General features: G+C 32.9%; 2 protein-coding genes across 2 annotated transcripts; one reads left to right on the forward strand and one right to left on the reverse strand.

Annotated features, from left to right (window-relative positions):
• Positions 1–2,524: 2,524 nt before the first annotated feature.
• Positions 2,525–8,876, reverse strand: LOC124842422 (transcription coactivator). Its single transcript, XM_047318898.2, has 10 exons — positions 8,719–8,876; positions 8,529–8,618; positions 8,339–8,443; positions 7,679–7,780; positions 7,497–7,581; positions 7,272–7,341; positions 7,095–7,139; positions 3,880–6,432; positions 3,493–3,709; positions 2,525–3,289 (listed from the first exon to the last, which is right to left on the reverse strand). Exons 1-10 carry the CDS (start codon positions 8,800–8,802, stop codon positions 2,714–2,716), a joined length of 3,927 nt encoding a protein of 1,308 aa, XP_047174854.1. The 5' UTR covers positions 8,803–8,876; the 3' UTR covers positions 2,525–2,713.
• Positions 8,877–11,599: 2,723 nt separating this feature from the next.
• Positions 11,600–14,976, forward strand: LOC148194281 (uncharacterized). The gene is made up of 9 exons (XM_088097168.1): positions 11,600–11,656; positions 11,771–11,853; positions 11,936–12,070; positions 12,174–12,291; positions 12,556–12,615; positions 12,739–12,885; positions 13,986–14,063; positions 14,291–14,307; positions 14,662–14,976. The coding sequence occupies exons 4-9, from the start codon at positions 12,220–12,222 to the stop codon at positions 14,798–14,800; spliced, it is 513 nt and encodes a 170-aa protein (XP_087953294.1). The 5' UTR covers positions 11,600–11,656; positions 11,771–11,853; positions 11,936–12,070; positions 12,174–12,219; the 3' UTR covers positions 14,801–14,976.
• Positions 14,977–23,534: the final 8,558 nt, after the last annotated feature.

Here is a 23,534-nt window from a genome sequence, read left to right on the forward strand (position 1 = left end):
GTATAGGACATATTCACGGTTCTCATTTTATGCAAGAAAATTATTAGTATTTTGTATCAGTATAAAGTAATTTTCATTTAATAATTTTATCTTTACACGTTCACTTATAAGAAGGTTGTCCTTTACTGATGGTGGATATCATATCGTCTACCCATTGTTACTCAGAGGTTCGGGCATGACCATCTTTTTATCTTAAGAGGTTGCAAAGGCGTGAATACTAGTTATGTAGACTTGCATCAACTCTAATATTTATATTATATAAACAAATTATATAAATGAAAATAATAAATACGAGGTTCTTTAATTTCAAACATTAATTTGATGTTCAAAACAACATAAGACATAATTCAAACGCTAGTACTACATGAAATTAACATAAGTCAAGAGATCATCAAATAAACATGTTGCTAACTAGATGCAAATAAACGTTTGTTGCATACATTGCGACCTCCTCAATTGTTAAGGGCATGTTCTTCGGGCGCCTCACGAGCTATCTATATTTCCTTGTTAGTATGGCCACAGGTTATTATTTCCTCACATCACGAAAATCAATCATCCTTTATAAGATGGTCACAACACATTTGATAATTTTAATTTTAATTGATTTATTTTAATATTTTAATATAATTTTTTAAATTGAAATTTTTTTAAAATCCTTTTATTATAAAATTTCAAAATATTTAATTTATTTTAATAAAATTTAATATATTTTATTGTTTTAATATTATAATGTAATTAAAATAATAATAATAATAATAATAATATATTTTAACATACTAAATCTTATTAAAGTATTAAAATAATATATTTATTATTTATTTTAAATTTTAAAATAAAATTTTAAAAAATCTGTTGAATGTTTTAAAAAACTGTTAACATATGTTATTTTTTCAAATTTTAATTTTTAATTTAAATTTAATAAATAATAAAATTATTTTATTATTTTAATATAATTTAGTTTGTTAAAATATATTAAATCAGATTTTATGTTATTATTTTTATTATTATCATTTTTAGTTTTACTATTAGAATTATAATTATCATAATAATTATTAAAGTAATCAAATATATTAAATTATATTAAAATGAATTAATATTTTTAAATTTTATAATAAAAATAGTTTAAAAAATTTGTTAAGTTGAAAAAATTATATTAAATTATGAAGATATATGAATTATTTATTAAAATTTTAAATAAAAAGTACAATTTAAAAATTTATGTCAAACCCTAACATGTTAACTTATTTCAAAAACCGTTTAACATATTTTTTAATTTTAATTTTATTAAATATTTAATTTATTTTAATATTTTAATACATATTTTTAAAATTAGGTGTTTAACATATTTTTAAATTTTTGAGATATGATTTTTTTTATTATAATATATTACTGTAAGTTTTTTGGAATTTAACAAAATTTTGAAATTACTTTTATAATGAAATTTAAAATTATTTAGTTTATTTTTCATATTTTATTATTTTATAAATTATTATGAAATTAATAATAATAATAATAATAATAGTGTAAAAATTACGGAAGAAATTAGTTATTTATTAATTTTAACATATTAAAATAAATTATTTATTTATTTATTAATTTTAATTTAAAAATAGAATTTTAAAAAAATGTTAAAGAAAACCGTTTAACATATCTTTTTAAATTTTGTTTTTTAATTTAAATTTTGATAAATGATTATGTTATTTTAATATTTTAATATAATTTTTTTGAATTTATAAATAATTTTAAATTATTTTATTATAAAATTTAAAATATTTAGTTTATTTTAATATTATTAAAATATTTATTAAATATTTTTTAAATTTTATAAAAGTAATTTAAAAAATTTATTAAATTTAAAAAATTATATTAAAATATTAAAAGAAATGAATTATTTATTAATATATTAATTAAAAATTAAAATTTTTAAAATGTGGTAAACGATTTTCGGACGTTAATACAATTTTCGAAAATTGTTAACATAATTTTCACTGGTTTTTGAAAATTATTTTAGCTTTCAACGGTCAAAAAACGTTTTCAACTATTTTCGAAAACTGTTTAAATCTTTGATAAAATTAGATTTCGGTTTTTCAAAACTAAATTTTAATATATTTTTTGTGAAAATTATTGAAATAAAATTCAGAATTTGATTGTGTAAATATTGGTTACTGTGTACTGTGGTAAAGAAAAAAAAATTATGCTATGTGAGAAAAAAAATTATGCTATGTGAGAAAAAAAATTACTTTCCCAAATACTGGAAAGAAACTTTCAACTTACTTTTTCATCTTTCGTCATGTACTTTGTATATTGAAAAGATCCAGTTTATCCTCTTCAACATGTTTTTAATCAATCAATTATTATGACTATTTATGGCATATGAGAACTATCGTACACTTTTCAATAGTAGCTACATGTAAAACTGTGTACCTTTTCTAAATTAAAATATCTAAATTCAAAATTTAATATCTTGAAAAATTACTAATAAAATTAATTAGAAAGAAAAATGACCGTTTTTACACAAACTATGTTCAGAATATGTAACACTTTGACTGGTTAGAAACCTCTTGCCATTCAACCCCAAGTCGATAAAAACATGTTTGAAATAAGTTAATTTTGTTAATTACAAATGATTATACATTAGCATTATTGTTGTGTAGATGACAACTAAAGACATAGAAAGGAAGGTGCAAAGGTAAAACAATCACTTGGTCTTAGCTTATGATAAAACATTCTTTTTCCTTTTAGTGGGATTGTTTGAGGAGTTTCGGGTGGTACTGCATTTTGAACAAAACCAGTCGTCCTCAGGGACGTCTGTTAGCGGAGGATCGCAGCAATCGATGTGGGTACCCACTCCACACCCAACAGAACCACTTTCATCACCACAAATCAGCATTACATCTCCTCTGTCGCGGGATCCACACACTTGGCAAATTATATCATTATCATTATCATTATCATCATCATCATCATCATCACTACTCAAATCCTCAGGAGCAACAATCTCTTCTGCTTTGCTTTTAAGTTTATCAAAGGATTTTTCTGCCCAAACATGAGAGCCGTATAACACATGCTTCCCGAGGGAGAACCCGGGCTTGCAAACATACTCAACCAAATAGTCCGCTACAACACAAGGTATCTCATGTTTTAAGAACTCTTGGACCCAGATATCAACATGTGGCATGCCAGGGCTAACTACAGCATAGTCGACTCCGGTCCCAATGAATTTTGTATAAGGAGGAGAAGTGGCTAATATTGTTCCATCGCCAGCTTTGATGACACGTTTAAGAGTATCCTGTAAAACAATTGTGTTGGGGCAGAAATACAAGTCATCGTCAATAAAACGCAGTTGAAATGGTTGGAAACTCGTTTTCATTGATTGATTATACAAACAAAAACTGCATTAAAAATAGAGACCATCCTTAAAGTCTAATACAATTCGGATGAAAGTCAGGGTAAGCATTGGCAAGTAGTAAAAGAACATTAAACAAAACATACCAAAGGCGGAGCAATGCAATCACCGTATACAACAATACGCATTCCATAGAAGGCGCCATGACCTGTTTTTTCTTTAACTAGCCGCCACTTTCTCGGAGCCTCCATATTGATTGCTCCATCCTCACTGAGACCATTCCTGTGCCACTCATACGGCTCCTCCGCCAAGAGTCTTCCTTCCTGACTGCTGGCAGTTAGGTAATCCGTATTCAGAATCCACCTGCATTCCACCAAAAGATTGAATTTTTATTTATAATCAAAGAAAGCCAAACTACATTGTTATACTAACAATAAAAGATTTCCTTCCCGGCTTGCTTTGGTTTGAACACACCGTGTTTAAGCAGGGGCATTGTATATGAACTTTATTTTAGTTTGTCTGATATTCCTTACCTTCCTGATGCAGCCGCAGCAAAGAATTTCTCAGTCCTGCGTAAGGGGTCTGGAGCTATGAAGTGTGTCGCCTGATATGACCACTTGTGAGAAGAAACCCCGCAAACCCTTCCACTTAAGCGCTTGATTACTTGCTCAAACTCTTTTCTCTGTAGACGGTGACCGCTTAATATAAAATATGCCGCTTCAGTTTTTACTCTCGTGTTAGATTCTGATATAGATGAAATGGGCCCCACTTTAGTCGACTTGATATTTGTTCGCCTTACATTAGATTTATTGGTTGATTTGCCATTGCTTCTACCCTTCACAGGATCCTGCATTAAATCAATTGGTCTATTCTCCTTCTCGTCTTCAGCTAAAGTCTCTGACTTATTTCTTGCTAAGGCCGACTTGTCACGTTTATCAGCAGAAGAGGGCATTTCTTCCACAGTTTCTATCTCTGCCTCGTGCCCCGTTTCATTAGGAATCTTCTCCGTAGATACTACAACTTTAGGTTTCGATAAATGCTTGGCAACTGTGGCCTTGGCTTTACCAGCAGGACGTTTCCTTACTACCAGTGAAGATGGCTTCTGTTTTTCGGTTTTATTTGTGACACCTTGAGGAGGCATTGCCTCGTCACATTTTGGCGCGGGACAAATTGCTTCTGGCTTCTCTTCTGTAGATTTATCTTGTTTTCTTGAAGGGTGAACCTTAGTGGATTTATCTCGTTTTTTGGAAGGATAAACCAATTCTTCTTCAGGTGCCACTCCTAACACATTTTTAAGTTTGTCATCTGGATCTTCGGTTTCATCATCCAAAGTCTCAGTTCTGTCACCAGCATCGCCTACGTATTTATTAACTGTGGCATTGGCTTTACCAGCAGCACATTCTCTTGCTTGAGTCTTTACTAACAGCGAAGACGTTTTCTGTATTTCTGCTTTATTTGTGCCTCTCTTAGGAGGATTTGCCTCTTCACATTTTGTTGCACGGCAAATTGCTTCTGACTTCTCTTTTGTTGCTCTATTCGGCTTTTCCGAAGCATGGACTGATTCTTTATTTAGTGCCATTCCAAACTCAAATTCATATTTATCATCTGGAGCCTCTGTTTCATCCGTCAAGAACTCAGCTCTGTCAGAAGCATCATTTGCATTTTTACATACTGCATCTTGCTCCATCGTTTTGTTAATATCCCGGTTTTGGTGACAACCCTGATGCATCTTCGCATCACAAATCTCTTCGCTTTCGCTGCATAAAGCTACACCTTCACCAAGGTTAGTTTTATTCAAGGAAAGTGATCTTTTATGTGTAGCAGTGGCACCTACTCTAGGTTTAGAACCCGAAATTCCCTTGACAACTGACTTCTTTGTGGGTGATTTTCTAACCAGTTTATTACATTCTTCATTGCTTAAATCCAAGTTAGTACAACCACCGGATTCCACATTATGTGAGATTTTGTTTCCCTTTGATGAAGAATCAAGACTTTTGGTAATATGCAGCCCGATTTCATTACCACCAACTTCTCGCATTCCAGAACTTGTGACATCAGGCTTGCCACTAATTTTAGACTCACTTAAGCTCCGAATAGCTGTTTGTGGACTATTCTGATAGACACTATCCCACTGTGCAGATTCTGGGCTGGGATTTCTTGAGAAATGCTCATCAAATGCCAGTGAGTTGGTGTTAGGACCGGCTTTGGGTGGCTCATCAACCTGAGACGTCACTTTTAATCCTTGAGGTTTACCATTTGCTGATTGGGTGGAGACTTTTGCATCAGAAGACACCTTTCTTGATTTTAATTTCGTAAAAGAAGGTTCATTTATCCTCTTTTGAGACAATAAACTAATTGGTTCATCCTCTTTAGTAAAATCATTTCCTCTCCCAGAAATTTCAAAACTGGTAGATTTCATAAACCCAATTGCCTCGTCAATCTTACTGTTTTCACATTTGTTGCCTTCTATGCCGGAGCTTCCGTCTAATATCCTTGGGACAGAAAATTCACTTTGGTTCTCTATAGAATAACTTGTGATTCTAAGCTTTTCATTTGAATGTGCAACTCCAGCTGCACTTGCAGATGTTGATGTCAATTCACTTACCAACTTCTTAGACTCCGTAGTGTTACCATGCAGACCGGACTGCTGAACAGATGATTTAGTATTTGCCGTATTGCCAGGGTCCTGGCAGCCAAGTGCCTTTGGAAAATCAGCATTCTTAGACTCAGTGGTGTTTGTATATTTGTCAGGTAATTTAGAAACATCAGGAGTCTGATAGCGTATCCTTGAGTCATCAACATTATAAAAGCTAGAGGCTTGATCAGATTTTCTCTTGTTTCCGGGAATGGTTAAAGAGTCTTCACCATTATTGAAATTTGGCAAAACCCGTGGACCAGTAGAATCTGGTAAGTTGCTCGATGCCTCTTTTACTGATTTCAACAATCCATGAGTTCCAGCATGCCCAAATTTTGAACCAAGGGAGCTTTGTTGTATATTTCTCCCACCTGATTGTCCCAGCTTAGAATCTTCACCCTCTTCCTCAGAATCCTTGGCCTCTTCCTCCGTCATTTCTAGTTCGTAACCACTATTGAAAAGGAACAAAGCTTCAGTAATTAGTTGCAAAGATAAGATCTTTTAAAAGCTTATAGAAAGTAATCTAATCTTAGGAAGAACAAGTGATTTAATCACAAATCTTCAACTATAAGCTGAAATGCCTCTTACAATAAGCCGCGTTTTCATTTTCTATATTGTATGACTAAGTAGTTCATCCACAAGACTCGATGACAGTTAGTTTAAAGTAAACTTAATAAATTTTCCTTATTATGTGACACTATTTGAACATGGCAAGTGCATAAGTGTAAGTCATAAATCATCAAGGAATGCTGAAGAATGCGAGTACTAACGACGACGTGGTGCATTATTCTTATTGGCAATAAGATGTTGAGTAGAGCAAAGGACATCTTATAGTCTACCCAAGTACAGTTGAGCTATATTTTCCTTGAGTAATGAGATCATATCCCGCAATCATTATCAAGGTCGTCGAATAACACGAAACAAAGTGTGGCATGTAGACAATCTCTAAATATACAAGAGTATGATAAATATGCGAGCATAGAAAGAAGAATACTACTCCCATTCAGCTTTCATGAACATAATATCCGAAATGCTACATTTGCATTGCATGCTAGGATGTGGATAAAAATTTATTGTGACATATTTGCACTTGTAAGTGATATAACGCCTAACCTCTTGCTATATTTGTCTTCAGGAAGAAGCACCCATTCCTTCAAGCTGAAAAAATAAACAGAACTTCATTTGAAGAAAACTTAAAATTTATATAATCCCAACAAGTCAAATGAAAAAGTGTCAAATAGATGAGATTCATTCACATCCTTGTAAAGGTAGCAGGATACACATACATACCAATCTTCCAACCAACGATGATTGACTAGCTTTATTGTGCCCAATCTCTTGGCAAGCAGATACTTCTCTCCTATATTGAAAGTTGAATTTTAAAACAGAATTAACAAACAAAACGAAAAAATCATAAGCATTGAATAGTCTGTAATATGAAGCAATTAGGAGAACAATGAAAGCATACACACGCAGTTACAAGTGAATGGCAGGATTTACTAAAATGAGACAAACCTTCAAATTTATAGCATATGAGATGAGTAACCTTGTTTGCTACCAATGGTTTAGAAAACTTCGCACCCATCAGGCCGACCATGGTCTAAAAGGGAAAATAAGGCGAATTCAAGTAAACTCACAAAACAAAGCGCACAACCTTCTCCGAATAAATCACACGGTAAAGTATAACAGATACCCACCATAATGTCATCCCGATCCTGGCGTAGATAACCAGTCAAGCACATTATCAAATCTTTTGCACCTGGTATTCCATCCAAGTCTTTAGGAGGTCTATACATAACCTGCCAAATGGGGAAAACTCAATTTGTTGAGTTAAAGGTTAAAATTACTACAAATTCATCCAACAGAGCAGAACAAGAAAAAAAACCACCCACTGGCTCTCAAAGTGACTCGGAAGTCAAAAGATGTCTAGACACAGTGCAAACAATACCAATTAACTAATTGGTCGGAATTTCTAATCTTTTTTTAAATTTTTATAATGTGGAACTAACATAGTCTTTCCACCGCGTTGAGTTTACTACACATCACGAAGAGAAAGTAAACAGCTGAATCAAGTACTTACTAAATAAATGCTTATAATATAAAGATTTATACATAAGTTATTTCAAAACATAAAAAAAGAATGACTGAATTATTTCCACAAAAACTAAGTTATTATCTTATACTACCCAGAGGACTCAGGTTGAAAACACCTTATGGACACAGCATTAGGTAGTTTCCTAATCTGTAAGTGCTTCTACCATAAGAGAAGTCCAAATAAGTTGTTCCAAGCGGACTCAAGTCAACATTTCATGCTAAAGAAAGGTACTCCAACTAAGGGAATGGAAGAAGAAACTAACCGAAGAAGCATCAATGGGCATTCCGATATCAGCACTGTGATCAACCCAGAGTGCAGTGACGAGCGTCTTCCGATCCTTTCTAGCAGCAACACACAGAGGATCGTCCTACGCGCACAACACATAATTCTCCCTCTCTTTAAAATGAAGGCCGATGATAGGGTTAAAGAAAAGCAAATCGTACTAAACTCACATAAGCAATCTTATCGACAATGACATGCGTGCAACTCCCACCGTACTGCCCTGCTTCAAGTCCACCGCCATCCTCAAGCTTAAACCGGATCTACAAAATCACAAGCAGCAATTCAAGGGATAAATAAAAAAACCTTACGGAAGAAGAGAAACCCTCTCGGGAAACAGAATAGAGAAGGATATAGAGAAACCTGGCTTTCGGCGGCGGGATTGAAGCCACGGAGAACAAAACGAACACCGCGAAACACTCGCGATACGTAATTAGCTTCCATCATGCGAAGCGGAAACGGAAGAAACCAGCGGCAAAATGAGAAACAAACTTGTGGAGGAAGACTTGATATGGTAACTAGTTATTTATTATTTTATTTGAAAAATAAATAAAAGCGAGGGAATTTTTATTTGTCTCGCCATTTTGATTTTGGAGGCGGGATGAATCATGAAAAGGCCAACATGGGCTTATTCTGCCCATAGATAATTGGCCCGGGCCGACAATTTCATACAGAAAGGAAAAGCAAACTCTTTCTGCACCCCTTTTTCCTTCCTGCACCTCCCCCATTAACCCTCTTAAAAATCTTAATGTCATGTTCTTTCTCATCTTCCCCTTTCATAACGATGTTGCATTCCATCTATCTCCTTGCACCGTATCTTCTTGTTTGTTCTCTAGGTCATTGTTACATCCTATCTCTCTACACCCATCTCCACTCCTCTAACCAACAAACATTGTGCATCAACCTTTGTTCACAGTTGAACTTTCAAGGACGAGGACACACCTCCACACATGTAGAAGACATAACTTATAATTTCACTCTCTTTTTCTATTTGGTGCAAAAGAATAAGTACATCAAATAATGTTTATATTTTGTGATAGTTGGATTTCAAGTGAAAATGACGATTGGTGAAGAGAAGAAAAAAAGAATAAAGTTCCAATACCAATTAGATTGTCCAGTTCAAAAGTTACTATCAAATTTGGAAACTTTTTCTGGATTGATTAATTTGTAGAATTTTACCAAATTACCCAATCCAGAATGGATTTCCAAATCTGGGAGTGACTTTCGGATTAGGTAGTCCGATTTGAATTGGATTTTTTTCTTTACATTTACTGATTTTGTTGGTTGGGTTTGGTGTTACCATTTAAGTTATGTAAGTAGTATGTCAAATTTAGTATCATGATGTTATAATTATTTTTTATGTGTTGATTTTGATATGATGATTTTCATATAGAGAAATGGTTATGTCAAAAGGTGATGGTTCTACCCATGTCCCAAGTAGCAAAGATACTACAAGACAAAGACCCACGACATGTTTATAGGAGGAACCATGGTGAAGCTTAAATGTGAACCTTGTTGTTGTAGTTAAGATGATTGGTGATGGTGAAAAGTGTGAATAAGGGTTTCCTGAAGGCCCATCTAACACATTTTTGCTTATATACTATGTTGATCACGTGGCTTTGAAACTATGGAATAATGAGGTAAGTATACAAAATTTAAGTTCTTATTAATTTGATGATGAATTTGTGATTTATATAATATGATAACATATATGTTATACGTAGGACCGAGGAGAATTGAAACTAATATCTTATGGTTGTAAGCTAAATAAAGTAAGGGTTCCTCATGCAAATCACTACAAGAAATATTAGAATTATATACGGATTATTATATACGGATATAAATCCGTATATAATTTAAATATTTTATACGGATATTATATACGGATTTTAAAAAAAAATTACATACAAATATTATATATGTATTTTCCGTATATAAATTCCATATAAAGTAGGTGCGTGACGGCGGGAAAATTTCATAAGATATATCCCAATGTAATTTCCATTAACCGTATGTAAGTAGAATAAAGTATGTTATATACGGATTTCAAAAATAATTTAAAAAAAATGTATTTTTGATTAATTAGAAGTTGAAACCTATCATTCACTCTTTGCTATCCCTCTCGAACCGTCAAGCTACTCTCTCTGAAAACCTCGAGCTATGTCTCTCCTCGAACCCTCGAGTCCTTTCTCTCTCGAACCCTAGAGCTCTCGCCGTCCCTCTCTCGAGCCGTCTTCGCTCTCCCTGTCCCTCTCTCCGGCCCTCTTCACAGTCCCTGTCCGTCGTGCTCTGCTTCTGTGTCCTCTCTCTCTCTGTCGAAGTGTCCGTCGTGTTCCGGCGTTCACCAAGGAATCTCCTTGTTCGTCGGGTGTCGTAGTTGGACGCTGAAGGAGTATCTTCATCTGGTAAGTAAACCCTAATCCTAATGCTTAGTAATCGATGAAATCGTTAATCGCGAACCCTAATCTTTTTCGTTTTTTGTTTTATTTGACACATTTGTGGTTGGTCTCGCAAGCCGTGGTTGGAGTGTTAGGAAGCATCGATTGAGGCTAGTGTTTGGCGGTTTAAGAAGATTGTCAGTGGTATGTAGGACTGAGACATATACCATTTGATTATGAAGGCCCTTAGTGAAGGAACCAAAGGTGAGTGAGTTCCTTTGCCTTTTGAAGTTTCTTAGATGCAGAAAAAATTGTTTGTACTGTGTTCTTTTGCTTCATTTGCTTAATAATATGTTGTTATGGGTTTTGCTTCTTCTGCCAGATTTAGATCCATCGTGGTGATATAACCGCCTTTGGTTATTTGCCTGTATAGAGAAATTGAATGCTTTTCTAATGTTTATGACGCAATGCGTTTGTAATTAATGAGTGTATTAATTTTTTTTTATAATAAAAATTATATGCTTTGGCCTGCAATGGATTGTGTAGTTCACTGTTGATGGGGATCCGTTAATTACTCAGTTTGATTCTTTGTGATGCGTGTGCAGGGGACTCTATTGTTTGGATGCAGGGGACTCTATTGTTGTTGCCATGTCCTTTTCCCACATGCTTAACTTGGCCAAATTGGCTGAGGAGGTCCAGATTTCTCGTCGTCGAAGGAACAAGGTGAAGAAAGGAGATTTTGCAGATGAGAACAATGCAACTACAGAATCAAACATTGAAGAAACTCTCAAGAAACTTGTATTTGGCTTGAAGAAGTCTCCTTAGGAAGTTTTTGATGCACTGGAAAACCAGACTGTTGATCTGGTTCTTACTACTCATCCTACTCAATCAATTCGTAGATCTTTGCATCAAAAGCACGCAAGGTTTGTTACAAAAGTATAATGTTTTTCAGCTTCATAATTCAATTTTATATTTCCTTTGTTTAAGTTGGTTCAGGACACCAAAATTGAGCTTTCTGGTTTTGATCTGCATTGTAGGATAAGGAATTCTGTCTAAATTTTATGCCAAAGACATAACTCCTGATGATAAGTAGGAGCTTGATGATGCCTTGCTAAGGGAGGTAAGTATCAAAACACTAGGATTATCTTCGTTGGTTTAGCAAACTACATTAACCACGGCTTTGTTTGGAGTTTATTCTGCAGAAGAAGAAATGTTCAAGGTGAAAAGAAACAAAGGCTTCGTTGAAGTTTTATTCTTAACCTCTATAGGTTAATGCTGTTGAAGTTTTTATGAGGGATGTTAAAACAAGTGATGGGGCTTATTATCTAGCACTCAAGGTATCCAAATCCAAGATGCATCGTGATTTTTGGGGTTTTTAAGAAAACTATGGCTATCGCTATGCACATATAATTAACTTCATCTGTTGTTTTTATTTTGAAGGTTGGATCCCAATGCACAAAGGTAGGATCTGATAAATAGTAATGACATGATTCCTTTTACAATAGCTTGTCTGAGGAGGAACTTACACAAGTACAAGATTACAACTTTGACCACCCTGGTAATTCAATTCTTGGTCATTTCTAACATTCTGTTCATATTAAAGTATAATGGAATGTTCTATGGCCTTGTCTCTTTTATTAATTTGCATTTTTTTAAATTTTGAGAATGAGGCAAAACATTTGTTCATTTTCATGTTTTTGTTATTCTAGTAAATTAATTATGAACTTGTTAACTAAAGCTACATGTTAGTGAATTAAAACATTAGTTAATGATAATGCATTGACAGTGTAAAATAGTTTTCTAGTCTTTTCATTCATTGCAGAGTGAAGGAGAAAACATGAAGGCCGTGTGGAGCCCTGATGCCAAATTAGTTGTTATTCTTGTAAGTTTGCTAGTCTTTTGATACATGATAAGATATATTCTACGAATGACCAACTTTACATTCTAAGTAGAAATCTTCAAGTCATATTCATCTTCCTTATACATCTATATTTTCGGTTTGCAGACATCTACCTTCTTTCTTCATAGTTTCAAAGTCCAGTTCTCAGATAAAAGAATACACACTGGTGGTAGACAATCCTCTGCTTTCTACCTAGCTATAATTTCTCTTCTGCTTACAGAGCAAGTTCCTTTTGCAGTAAAGGATTTGTATGTGAGTTTCCTTCTCGTTTTAATTTTATAATTTTCTTCATCTATATGAGATGAATCAAATTGATTGAATAAAACTATTAAACTACTACTGGTATGTATTGTGGAATGTGAATTGAATAGGATTTTTTCTTAGTAATTAAAATTATATATCGTCCTTTTTATGAAATTATGTTTCAAGAACTAAATTAGTTTAAAGAACTAAATTATGTTTCAAGAACTAAATTAGTTTAAAGTAAAAATATAAAGCAGCACCTAAAACTTAGAAGTTTCTCTCATCTGATACAACTTTTTCTTTTAATATTTCATTAAAAACTGATAGATTTTTGCATGTGATTGATAGAGTTTATAAATAAAACCTGGTCACAAAACTCTGTGAGTGAACAAATATTACTCATAGATATAGTTTGACATGTTAGTGATGCTTCTTACTCCTTGAAATCCTTCATTCTTAATGACGAAATACATATATGTTAGCTACTGTTCTGTTTGACCCTTACATTATCATAATGTCAGGTTCCATAGTCTAACCACATTCTTTGATAGAATTGAATTCTATCTTATTTATAATAATTGACTTGGATATTTGAGGTAATCCTTGCTAATAATTAAATGCAACATTGATGGCCACGACAGCATAATGGAAGATTGACTTCACACTGTAAAGTCCTCTTCTTCTTTCCTTTTTCAAATGTTTTAGGAAATATTTTTACTTTTAGGTGCAAATTAGAGTTTAGTTAATATTCAACTCTATATTGTATATATTGTACAAGGGCCGGTTTGTTTTGAACTCTATTTATAGTCTTTTAATAAAAAAATTTATGTTTTAATTATTTGTTTTAAGCATAATTATATATTATAAATTCTTTACATTTGTTGAAAGTTGAAACTAATAGCAATAACTTTATATAATATTGTATTTATCTTTAGTCTATAACATGCATTTCCTTCTTAGTCTATAACATTATGCATTTTCCCTTTAAAATCTTGCAACTTTAAAGGAGCACATTTCATAGTCTTTAGTTACATTTGTGAATATTGTCTTTGTATAATACGTCATGTCTCAAGAGTGTTCAAGTAATGTGGTCTATTTTATATTTGCAGGTGTTAGAATTTTTTAACAGTCGCATGGATGCCCAAAGAATGGATGGTGGATGGTCAGTCAATGAAGTACTCCAAGTGGTAATTGTAAACTGTTTGGTTCACTTTTTTTTCAAAATATTAGAGTTCTAAAAACAAAGTAAAAGTCGTTTTGCAGCTTTGTTTCTCCATACAACATTGCTTCAATTATTTTTAAATGAGAGAAAAAAGGAGGCTAGAATGTGCAACTTATTTCTAAAAACTACTTCAGTCAGTTTTCCTTTTCTTGTCTAAAACCCACTTTATCCCTGCCTTTCTTTTATCATCAGCTCCCTAATTCGGAAGAGTTTTTCACCATTTTTTTAAGTAGAAGAAAAACTAGGAAAAAAGCTAAGTCAAGCAATACTAGTAAGGTCTTGTCTGCTGCCATTATTTCAAGTGATAGAACTTATTCCCGTCACATTTGTGTAATGCATAATTCTAGCTACATTTCCTTTAATTCCTAAGCAACTTAATTGTTACTTGTCAGTAAAGAACCTAATTTGCACCAGCCATTCTCTTTGACCGATGAAAAAAATAATGGAAGAATTGGTTTTTTATGGTATATGATTTGTTGCTTTTGTTTCTTCTGCATAGGTTTGACACACTTATACATTAACTTGGATTATTGTCTTCAATGACAAAATTCACTGTGTTGCAGAAACTTGACAATGAGGTGGAAGGAAATACATTCCAAAACAGTGACTTTGACGAAGTCTGAGTATCAGCTTGATCCGTTGCCAAGTACTCCAATTCTGTTTGTGAATATTTGTATAGATAAATTAGTTACAAAAATGTAATGTTCTCATTCTTTTTTGTTCATAAATTGAGTGTAATCCTGAAGATGAAAGTGGTTTGAGATATCCATGTAATGAATAAATGATGATGCTAACATGTCATCCATGTTATGTCAGTTTATACAAGTTTGTCATCACTTGCACTTCATTTTATGATTTTGTAGTAGTTTTATGATAAAGGCAAATCATCTTGGTACATCTTGATTTAGTTATTTAATATGTAAAAAAATAATAATTATGTTGGAATGTCAAAGAAGATCAATTTGTCCTTAAATTATACAAAATATGATTGAGATATTTTTTACATATCTAACAACTAAATTATAATTTTTACTTTTACCAAAACTTTTTAATCACTATATTATCACCCATTTATATTGTAAGTTTCTTTGTTTTAAAGCTTTTTATTTTTACAATTAAAATTATTTTTTTTCTCTATTGTATGTTACATACGGATTTATTAGTATGTAAAAAAAATATTTTTTTAATGTATTATATACAGATTTTATATACGGATTTATCCGTATATAAATTATATACGGATTTATCCGTACATAATTTATATACGGATTTATCCGTACATAATTTATATACGGATTTATCCGTACATAATTTATATACGGATATATCCGTATGTAATTTAGCTACGATGATTTTATATACGGATTTTTGTCCGTATATAAGTCGTATGTAACCAAGTGTTATATACGGATTTTGGGTCTTATATACGGATTTTGGTTGTATGTAATTCAACTTTTTCTTGTAGTGAATGTTAAGCAATTTGTTTCAAATTATGGGTTATTGTCTTTGTGCAACATAAGTTATGCGGTGGTAGATAGGGGATTACTATCTACCTTTGTGGAAAGGTGGCATAAGGACACAAATTCATTTCATTTACCGATAGGTAAGATGAGCATTACTCTTGATTATGTGTATGTACTACTTCATCCCCCTATTATGGACCAATTTTGTCTAGTTGTATGATTGGAGATTGCACCATCTCTCTCAGCTTTAGTTGAATTATTATTCTATGACAGTCAAATGCCACTACAAAAATGACCAAATGTCGTTGACAACATGTAAGATTGAGTTGGTTGACAAAAGTGCACTAGGGATTATTCTTGGAAGGCGTTGGGAGTTTGTTGCACATGCATTCTTGTTACATCTTGTCAGATGCACTATCTATGCAAACAATATTTGTACTTATATTATTGTGTCATATATGAGGTTGTTTAGGGACCTAGAGGGTTGTGGCAGATATTGTTAGGGAACTACTACATTAACCTACATGTATCAACAACTAAGTGATGTAAGCTTTTCTCAAACATAATCATCCACTTCTCCACACTAGCCTGCAAACAATTGACCTATTGTGTATGAATGAACATTATTTTTTCATGAAATTATTGAAATAGGTATTCAAATGAGACACTTACTAATAACCTTCGATCTACTAGCAAAGACCTTTTCATTTCTTTGACTCATTCATGGCTTCCTAATAATATTGTGTATTCATTGTGACATTGGCTAAGTTCTTTAAATAATTCCACTCGGACAAAAAGCCATGACTCCTTATCCATCCCTAACAAAGTTCAATGCATCGATACTCACAGTGACCATTGACCTTTACACCAACAGCATCAAGAATATAGAGGTTACAACTTGGATGGAATTGATCTAACATCAGTATTTGTGATCATCAATAAGGAGCCTACAACTTTGCCCATGGATATGTGACTTTATGTGTACAACAACTTCCTCACATATACTAAAAGGTATCAACATGCTTAAAATATGATGGTTCATGCTTGGTTTGACCTCTCAAATATAGATGTTTTATTCTTTTGTGAGCCTTTGGTCTTCACTTTATGGATTAGGGCCACCATAGATGTCAAATTTAGACATGCAATTTCTCCTGCCTTTTGTTTAATTGTCACATTCCTTATAATGTCAAATTCTTTGATGCGATGCAATATTAGATTAATATATTGCTCAGTTGTGGATTAAGGTGATAAATATAAAAAAGCTCAATTTAGTCCACATTATGTGAACTTCATATAAAAGAAAAACACTTGGGTCATATTTGGCTAATTCATAAGCACATGGTAAACTATGTGTATGCCTTAATACACAACCACAATGTTCATTATCAAACCCAACATGTTTGACACCATCAAACTCTTTTGGAATTTGAAGCAAAACATATTTAAACACATTTTCCACTAGTCTTTTATACATATTCACCTTAAAAGCGCGACTCATAACATATAGACTTTGGTCAAATGATGTATTTATCTCATTATGTTTGTAGTATGATAACCTTGTGTATTGCATCTCAACATAAGCACAAGTCTCCTATACTATTTTGCAAGAGTTACTTCATATTCCAATGGACAGACTCAACCATGTACGAAAAAAAAGTAGAAAAAAAAATCATAACAATACAAAACATTACAAATATATCACTACCAACCCTAATAGAACTTAACCATATCGATTTGACATTGTGTTCCCTAAATTCATAACTTGGTTAATCCATAATTTCACAAATTTTTCCTTGTGAGGAATGATCCACCTATTATTCACATATAAAAGAATAAAGGCTATGGAGTACAAAGTTGTTGAAATCGGAAAACACAACCATAAAATGATTCATAATTTTCACAATCCATGAGAATGTCTCGTGCATCCATCATAACATATTGTTGCAAAATCGGCAAGTGTACCAAATCGTATAAGTAATAAAGTAGATAAGTTCATATATCATTTCCCGCAGAGACTTGCATTGTTTAGAAAAATTATGTTTATTTACTAATTAAGGTTAACAACTTTAAGAGAATGAAACTTTAAGAGAATGAAAATTGTTGATGTGTATGAAATAAATCTAAAACTGATAAAACAATGAAATTTATGAACTTACTATATGATAAAGACTTCACCAATGTTAAAATTCATGTATCAAATCAATATCAAAAACACTAAACAATATACTTCTAATTCTAACTTTATCATTCACACCACATGTAACAAGTCACAATTTCTTAGAGATAAGCCTAAATTTATTAATAAGAACCCTAATCTCTTAGACATTTTCTTATTAAAAGTTCACATTAAACATTAAATTTAGATGTTAGAAATGACCAAAGATAAACTCTATGTCTAGATGTTCAATCAATTAATTGTTTTATTTTGGTACAGGTTATGACATCATGTCTAACAATCAAATACCCACAAATATGAAATCAATCATTATATGCAGTTAAGATTAAGAATACAACACACGAGTAATGGAAAATAAATATATTGAATAATAAAAATCATAAATATTAAAGATACATTAGTTACTCCATTACATTATAAACACTAGAAAACAGTAATGAAAAATGCCTTCAGAATGAGCATGTGTCTTACCTTTGTTAGAGTTATTTTCTTATGCTCCAATGATGTGTTTTCTAACTTTGCTGAGCCTCATATTTAGAGGATATAGGTGAGCTTGCTCAAATTAGACTAGGCCTGAAATTTGTACTCGATTTTTTTAATTGAAGTAACAAAATTGTTGATAACTGATTTTGTTGAGATAGTCTTCAATCTTTAGTGATTTCCATTTATTTGATTTTTGTAATTGAAGTAACTCAATTTGTTTAAGAACTGATTTTGTTGAGATATTTTTTAATCTTCAAGTGATTTCTAAGTTATCCACACAATATTTTCACAAATAAGAACTAAATATTTCTATTCCCTAATTTATTAAATAAAAACCTTAATTATATAAAATAATAAAAAATACCAATAAAAGACAAAAATAAACAACATAAAAACAAGACTTAATACCCTATTTTGTCCCCAGTTTCGCTCGACAATGTCAAATTAGTCTATCCTTTAAAATGTGCGTCAATTACGTCCCTACTTAATAAAATTTATATCAATGAAATCCCTTCCGTTAAATCCGTACAAACGGCGTTAATTATTTTTCTCTCTCTTCTATTAACGTCGTTTGTACGGATTTAACGGAAGGGATTTCATTGATATAAATTTTATTAAGTAAGGACGTAATTGACGCACGTTTTAAAGGATGGACTAATTTGACATTGTCGAGCGAAACTGGGGACAAAATAGGGTATTAAGCCTAAAAACAATGATAATATGTCAATTATCACTTCTCGTATCTCATTATAATCCACTAACATCTTGAACTTTGCTTTAACATTTTTATTGATATGGATACAATGTTTATAACATTGATTGAAGTGAGGTCTTTATCATTAACAACAACTTTTCGCAATGCATTAAATCTCAATAACAATCGTCATAGTCTTTAAAGAGCCCAGATGAAGTTGTTCTCTCGTTCACTTAATAGCAACACAAAACCCACCAATAATCTCAAGTAATGACAATATATATTTGTTGGTCTTGTAGGTGTTGTCTGTTAACTTTTTTGCAAGCGTACAAAATCGTGCAAGTAATATAGATTTTAAGTCTAGATATTGTCTCCCAAAGGATTTACAATTGTTTAGGTAATTATGCTTACTTACTAATTTGGGAAATGAATATAAATGATGATTGGTTCAAGTGTATTACGAACATAAGAAAATTACTGAAAATAATGATTATAAAGCAATATGGGTAAAGACTCATTGAGGTTGGATTTCATGACCCAAGCTCTAATAACTCAACCATACAATAAATTTAACATCTTCACACGTTCACATCATAAGTAAACAAGCCCTAATTCCTTAGAAACAAGTCCTAAATCTTCATGTAAAAAATACTAATGCATTAGATATTCAAACATAAGATTTGCATTAAGGAAAGATGTCAAGAATGATCAAGAGCCTTAGTCTATATCTAGAACCAAGTCTCTTGGTTGTTTTATCCTCGTCTAGGTTCCAAAACACTCTCCAATGATTAGAGAGTGCAACACTCTAATGGAATGCCACATGTAAAAATAATAAAGTTGATAGCAACCTCCTTGGCTAGGTTGGGCCAAAGCTAGGAGACGTGCATGGTGGGGTGTTTCCCTGGATGAATGGTGCGGAAATGTGACGGTAAATGGTCCAAGGATGATGAGCTAAGGTGTGGATAGGGTAGAAGCTCACGACCTTTAGAAGATATGGTGGTGGTGGTGTAGTGTTTGATGGCTCCAAGAGAGGTTAAGCCAATTCAAGGAGGAAGGTGACTAGATGGATCTCATGGGTTGCTCTAGTCTTGATCTAAGATGAGTAGTATGACCAAAAATGGGCAGTGTAACATTACTCAACATCAAAGATTAAATACAAAGGTGGATACACCTTTATTTATAGGCCAATGGTGTTTCCTTCTAACCATAAAAGCATGATACATTTGGTTTCATTGGCAAAAAATGAGGTCTTCTAAGTAGTAGAGTGCCCACAAATCCTCTACAATGATGGGAAGACATGTGACCACTCACAAAAGACAGTCATCTTCATTCCTAGAGTGTCATGTGGCCACTACTAAAAGTAAATCTTCTCCATTTGTGGAGGGACATGTTGCCACTACCAAAATGAAATCCTCTCTACTCCTAGGGTGTCATGTGACCACTTATAAAAAGCAATTTCTCATTAAAGGGAGCATGACACATGACACACCTCCTACTTGGTTTGGATATCTAACTTAAGGAAAATCCTGTGCTACTTAGGACTTAATACAAGCCTTAAACAAACCTACACTACAGGTCAAATACAATGGCCTAAATTCCTACACTACTCTTTAATTCATGCTCCATGATGGCTCCAAAGGTGGTCCACAAGGTAGAGCTGAAACCATCTTCAAGAATGGCTTTCACTCTCTTGAAAGTGCTTGACCATGACTAAGGGATTTGTCATCGAAAGTACAAACTGTATAAAATATTCTTGTCAATTTTTTACTTTTTTTATTTAAAATCACATAAGCAAACCACAAAACATATCATATGTCCATACACCACAACAAAACAAATATTAATTGTCTTTTACAACACTAAAATCAAACATACTTAAATAAAAGCAATATAAAACCCCGACAAATTATTATTCTTCGTCTCTCTTATCGAGCTACTCCAAACCAGCCTCATCTACAACATCATTTATTCCCGCATAAGTATGATCATTATAGGTGGAACCACAACCATAACATGCAAGAGTGAGAAACCAAAAATATCATATTATATAACACAACGTAAACACATTACACATAAACTATAACAATTCATAATATCATATTTCGACGCAAAACAAAACATCACAATCAAGCCTTTCATAAACCATTGTCATTTCCTTGTATTTCGTTGTCATAACTTATCCTCAAAATAGACGATTCGAGTCATCTTCCATCGCAACTTCAGACCTATATCCCTGATTTCTTAAGGACTAACGAGTAAAAGCACTGATACTACGCGCACTGGTGCACTATAGTCAACACAATTCGAAGTCATTGGACGAGACATCCACTCTTTTATTTCCTCGCGCATAAGAAAATGTGACACTCAAATATTTGTCTCACGCGAGACTCAACTCATTATTGTATCGATATATTCAAACATCCGACGAAATTACAAGCAAATAACATAGTTTACATGCACAAGACAAACTCATACATATTCTCAATAACATGTATAAAACCAACCAAAAACATAAGCCAAACAAAACAATTGTGCTCAATCACAAACTCATACATATTCTTAATAACATGTATAAACCAATCAAAAGCAAGCTAAACTAAATAACCAACAATTCTTAATAATTGTTTAAAATAATTTTTTTTACTGAAGCCCCCGTGAAATTACCAAGTTCATTACCAAGTTCACACCCCTGGCCACTAAAATAGAATTTTTGACATGAGATTTATAAGTTCACACCTCTGTCTACTAAAACATAATTTCTAATGCACCCCCTGTAATTACTAAGTTTACACTTGTGTCCACTAAACAAAATTTATGATGCACTCCCTATAATTATTAAGTTCACACTCTCGTCCACTAAAACAAAATTTCTATCGCACTCCCAACAATTACTAAGTTCACCCCCTATCCACTAAAATAGAATTTTGATGCACTCCGTGTAATTACTAAGTTCACACTAGTGCTGTCAAAATAGATTATAACCCGCGAGTCAACCCAACCCATTACGGATTTCAGTCGGGTTGGGTTTGATAAAAAATGTAATTTTTTTATGTAGGTTAGTTTTCAACCTGGCTCACTTAGAACCCGGCTCATCTGGGTTAAACCCATCCACCCACCTAACTTAATTTAATTATTTATTATTTTATGTTTCAATATTATTAATTAACATTTTTTTATTATATTGTAGATGGGATAAAAAAAGATGTTTCAAGAGAGAAAAATATTATAGATTTATCTATTCAAGACTCTAATATATAAATGAACAAGTGATACAAAAATTTTCAATATTAAAATCTTATTCGTTTGCCTTTTGTGCTTGGTTTTGGATTACGCTTGGATTGTATGATATTTTTTTATTTATTTTGAGTTGTCTTTGGAATTTAAGATTAGTGAAATTTATTTAGATTTGAATTAAAAAATTTTATAATATTTTTTATTTAAAAAAAACTTATAATTAAGTGAGCTAGTGAGCAAACTCGTTTAACCCATCAACCTGTGGTGGGTCGGGCTGTGTTCGAATTTTTTCAACTCGCTAATAAGTGAGTCGAGTTGGGTTGACTCACTAAGTGACCAACCCGTGGTGAGTTGGATCGGATCGAGTTGGATTACTCGTTTTGACAGCTCTAATTCACACCTTTGTCCACTAAAACAGAATTTCTGACGTACCCCTGTACTTACTAAGTTCACACTTATGTCCACCAAAATAGAATTTATGATGCACCCTGAGTAATACTAAGTTAACTCCTCTTCCCACTTAATTTACAAGTGGTCCCATAATCAATTAATTTTTCTCTCACCTCTTTGGTGGGTCCCACGAGGGTCGACCCATGGCCACTATCATTCTCATTTTCTCTCATCATTTATGTAACTTAAACCGCGCCCTCTCTTTCTCCTTCTCTTTTATTTATTCATTTCTTTTCTTTTCTATCCTTCCAAAACTACTAAACTCCCCCTCTCTCTTTACTTCACTTTTCACCATAAATTCCAAAAACATTATTTCTTCTTCTCTCTCCCATAATTTACGTAGCATACACTCTCCACACATTTCAATCCCTTCTATTTAAAAAAAAAAACTCAAACCCAACAATTAACTAATTCATTTGTCCCTTTTTCCTTCTTTTCACTTTGACTTTTCAACACAGCACACTAACTCCCACTTTTTCTCTCCCTTAATTTTTCGTGAATCTTATGCAACCTCTCCACCTTTTATCCCTCTTTTCTTTTCTTTCACCCAATTCATGTACCATATGCATCAAAACCTCTACCCTTCCACTCCCACTTTTTGTTTTTATAAAACCTGAAACTCACTCACACCACCCCACTTTCTCTTCTTTCTCTTTTCTTTTATTTTGCGTAACACAACACACACTCCTGCACCTTCTTTCTTTCATTTATCAAACCCACTTCACCACACCTTTCCTTCTCCCTCTCCCCTTTCACCTTTTTCTTTCACTCAACACTCAAAACCTCATTCTTCCTCTCTAGTTCACGTAAAAAGTACGTACCCCAAATTTCCAATCCTTTTTTCTCTTCTCCATGCCCCTTTCTTTCATTTTCTAAATCACCCCAACTAAAACTCAACCTTTTCTTCTTCTTCCTCTCATTTTTCGTAAGCCCCAA

Source organism: Vigna umbellata, chromosome 8 (assembly GCF_029865625.1).
Source record: "Vigna umbellata cultivar VRB3 chromosome 8, Vumbellata_1.0, whole genome shotgun sequence".
NCBI classification, from domain to species: Eukaryota; Viridiplantae; Streptophyta; class Magnoliopsida; order Fabales; family Fabaceae; genus Vigna; species Vigna umbellata.

What these genes read in the sequence shown, in the direction of transcription:
- LOC124842422 (XM_047318898.2), bottom strand. Translation starts at nt 8,802, where the DNA reads ATGATGGAAGCTAATTACGTATCGCGAGTGTTTCGCGGTGTTCGTTTT. An exon ending in TTGTCGATAAGATTGCTTAT is followed by an intron (nt 8,444 to 8,528) that starts GTGAGTTTAGTA and finishes TTGTGCGCGTAG; the next exon opens with GACGATCCTCTGTGTGTTGC. An exon ending in CATATGCTATAAATTTGAAG is followed by an intron (nt 7,342 to 7,496) that starts GTTTGTCTCATT and finishes CTTTCAATATAG; the next exon opens with GAGAGAAGTATCTGCTTGCC.
- LOC148194281 (XM_088097168.1), top strand. Translation starts at nt 12,220, where the DNA reads ATGATTCCTTTTACAATAGCTTGTCTGAGGAGGAACTTACACAAGTAC. An exon ending in TTACAACTTTGACCACCCTG is followed by an intron (nt 12,292 to 12,555) that starts GTAATTCAATTC and finishes CATTCATTGCAG; the next exon opens with AGTGAAGGAGAAAACATGAA. An exon ending in CCAAATTAGTTGTTATTCTT is followed by an intron (nt 12,616 to 12,738) that starts GTAAGTTTGCTA and finishes TTCGGTTTGCAG; the next exon opens with ACATCTACCTTCTTTCTTCA.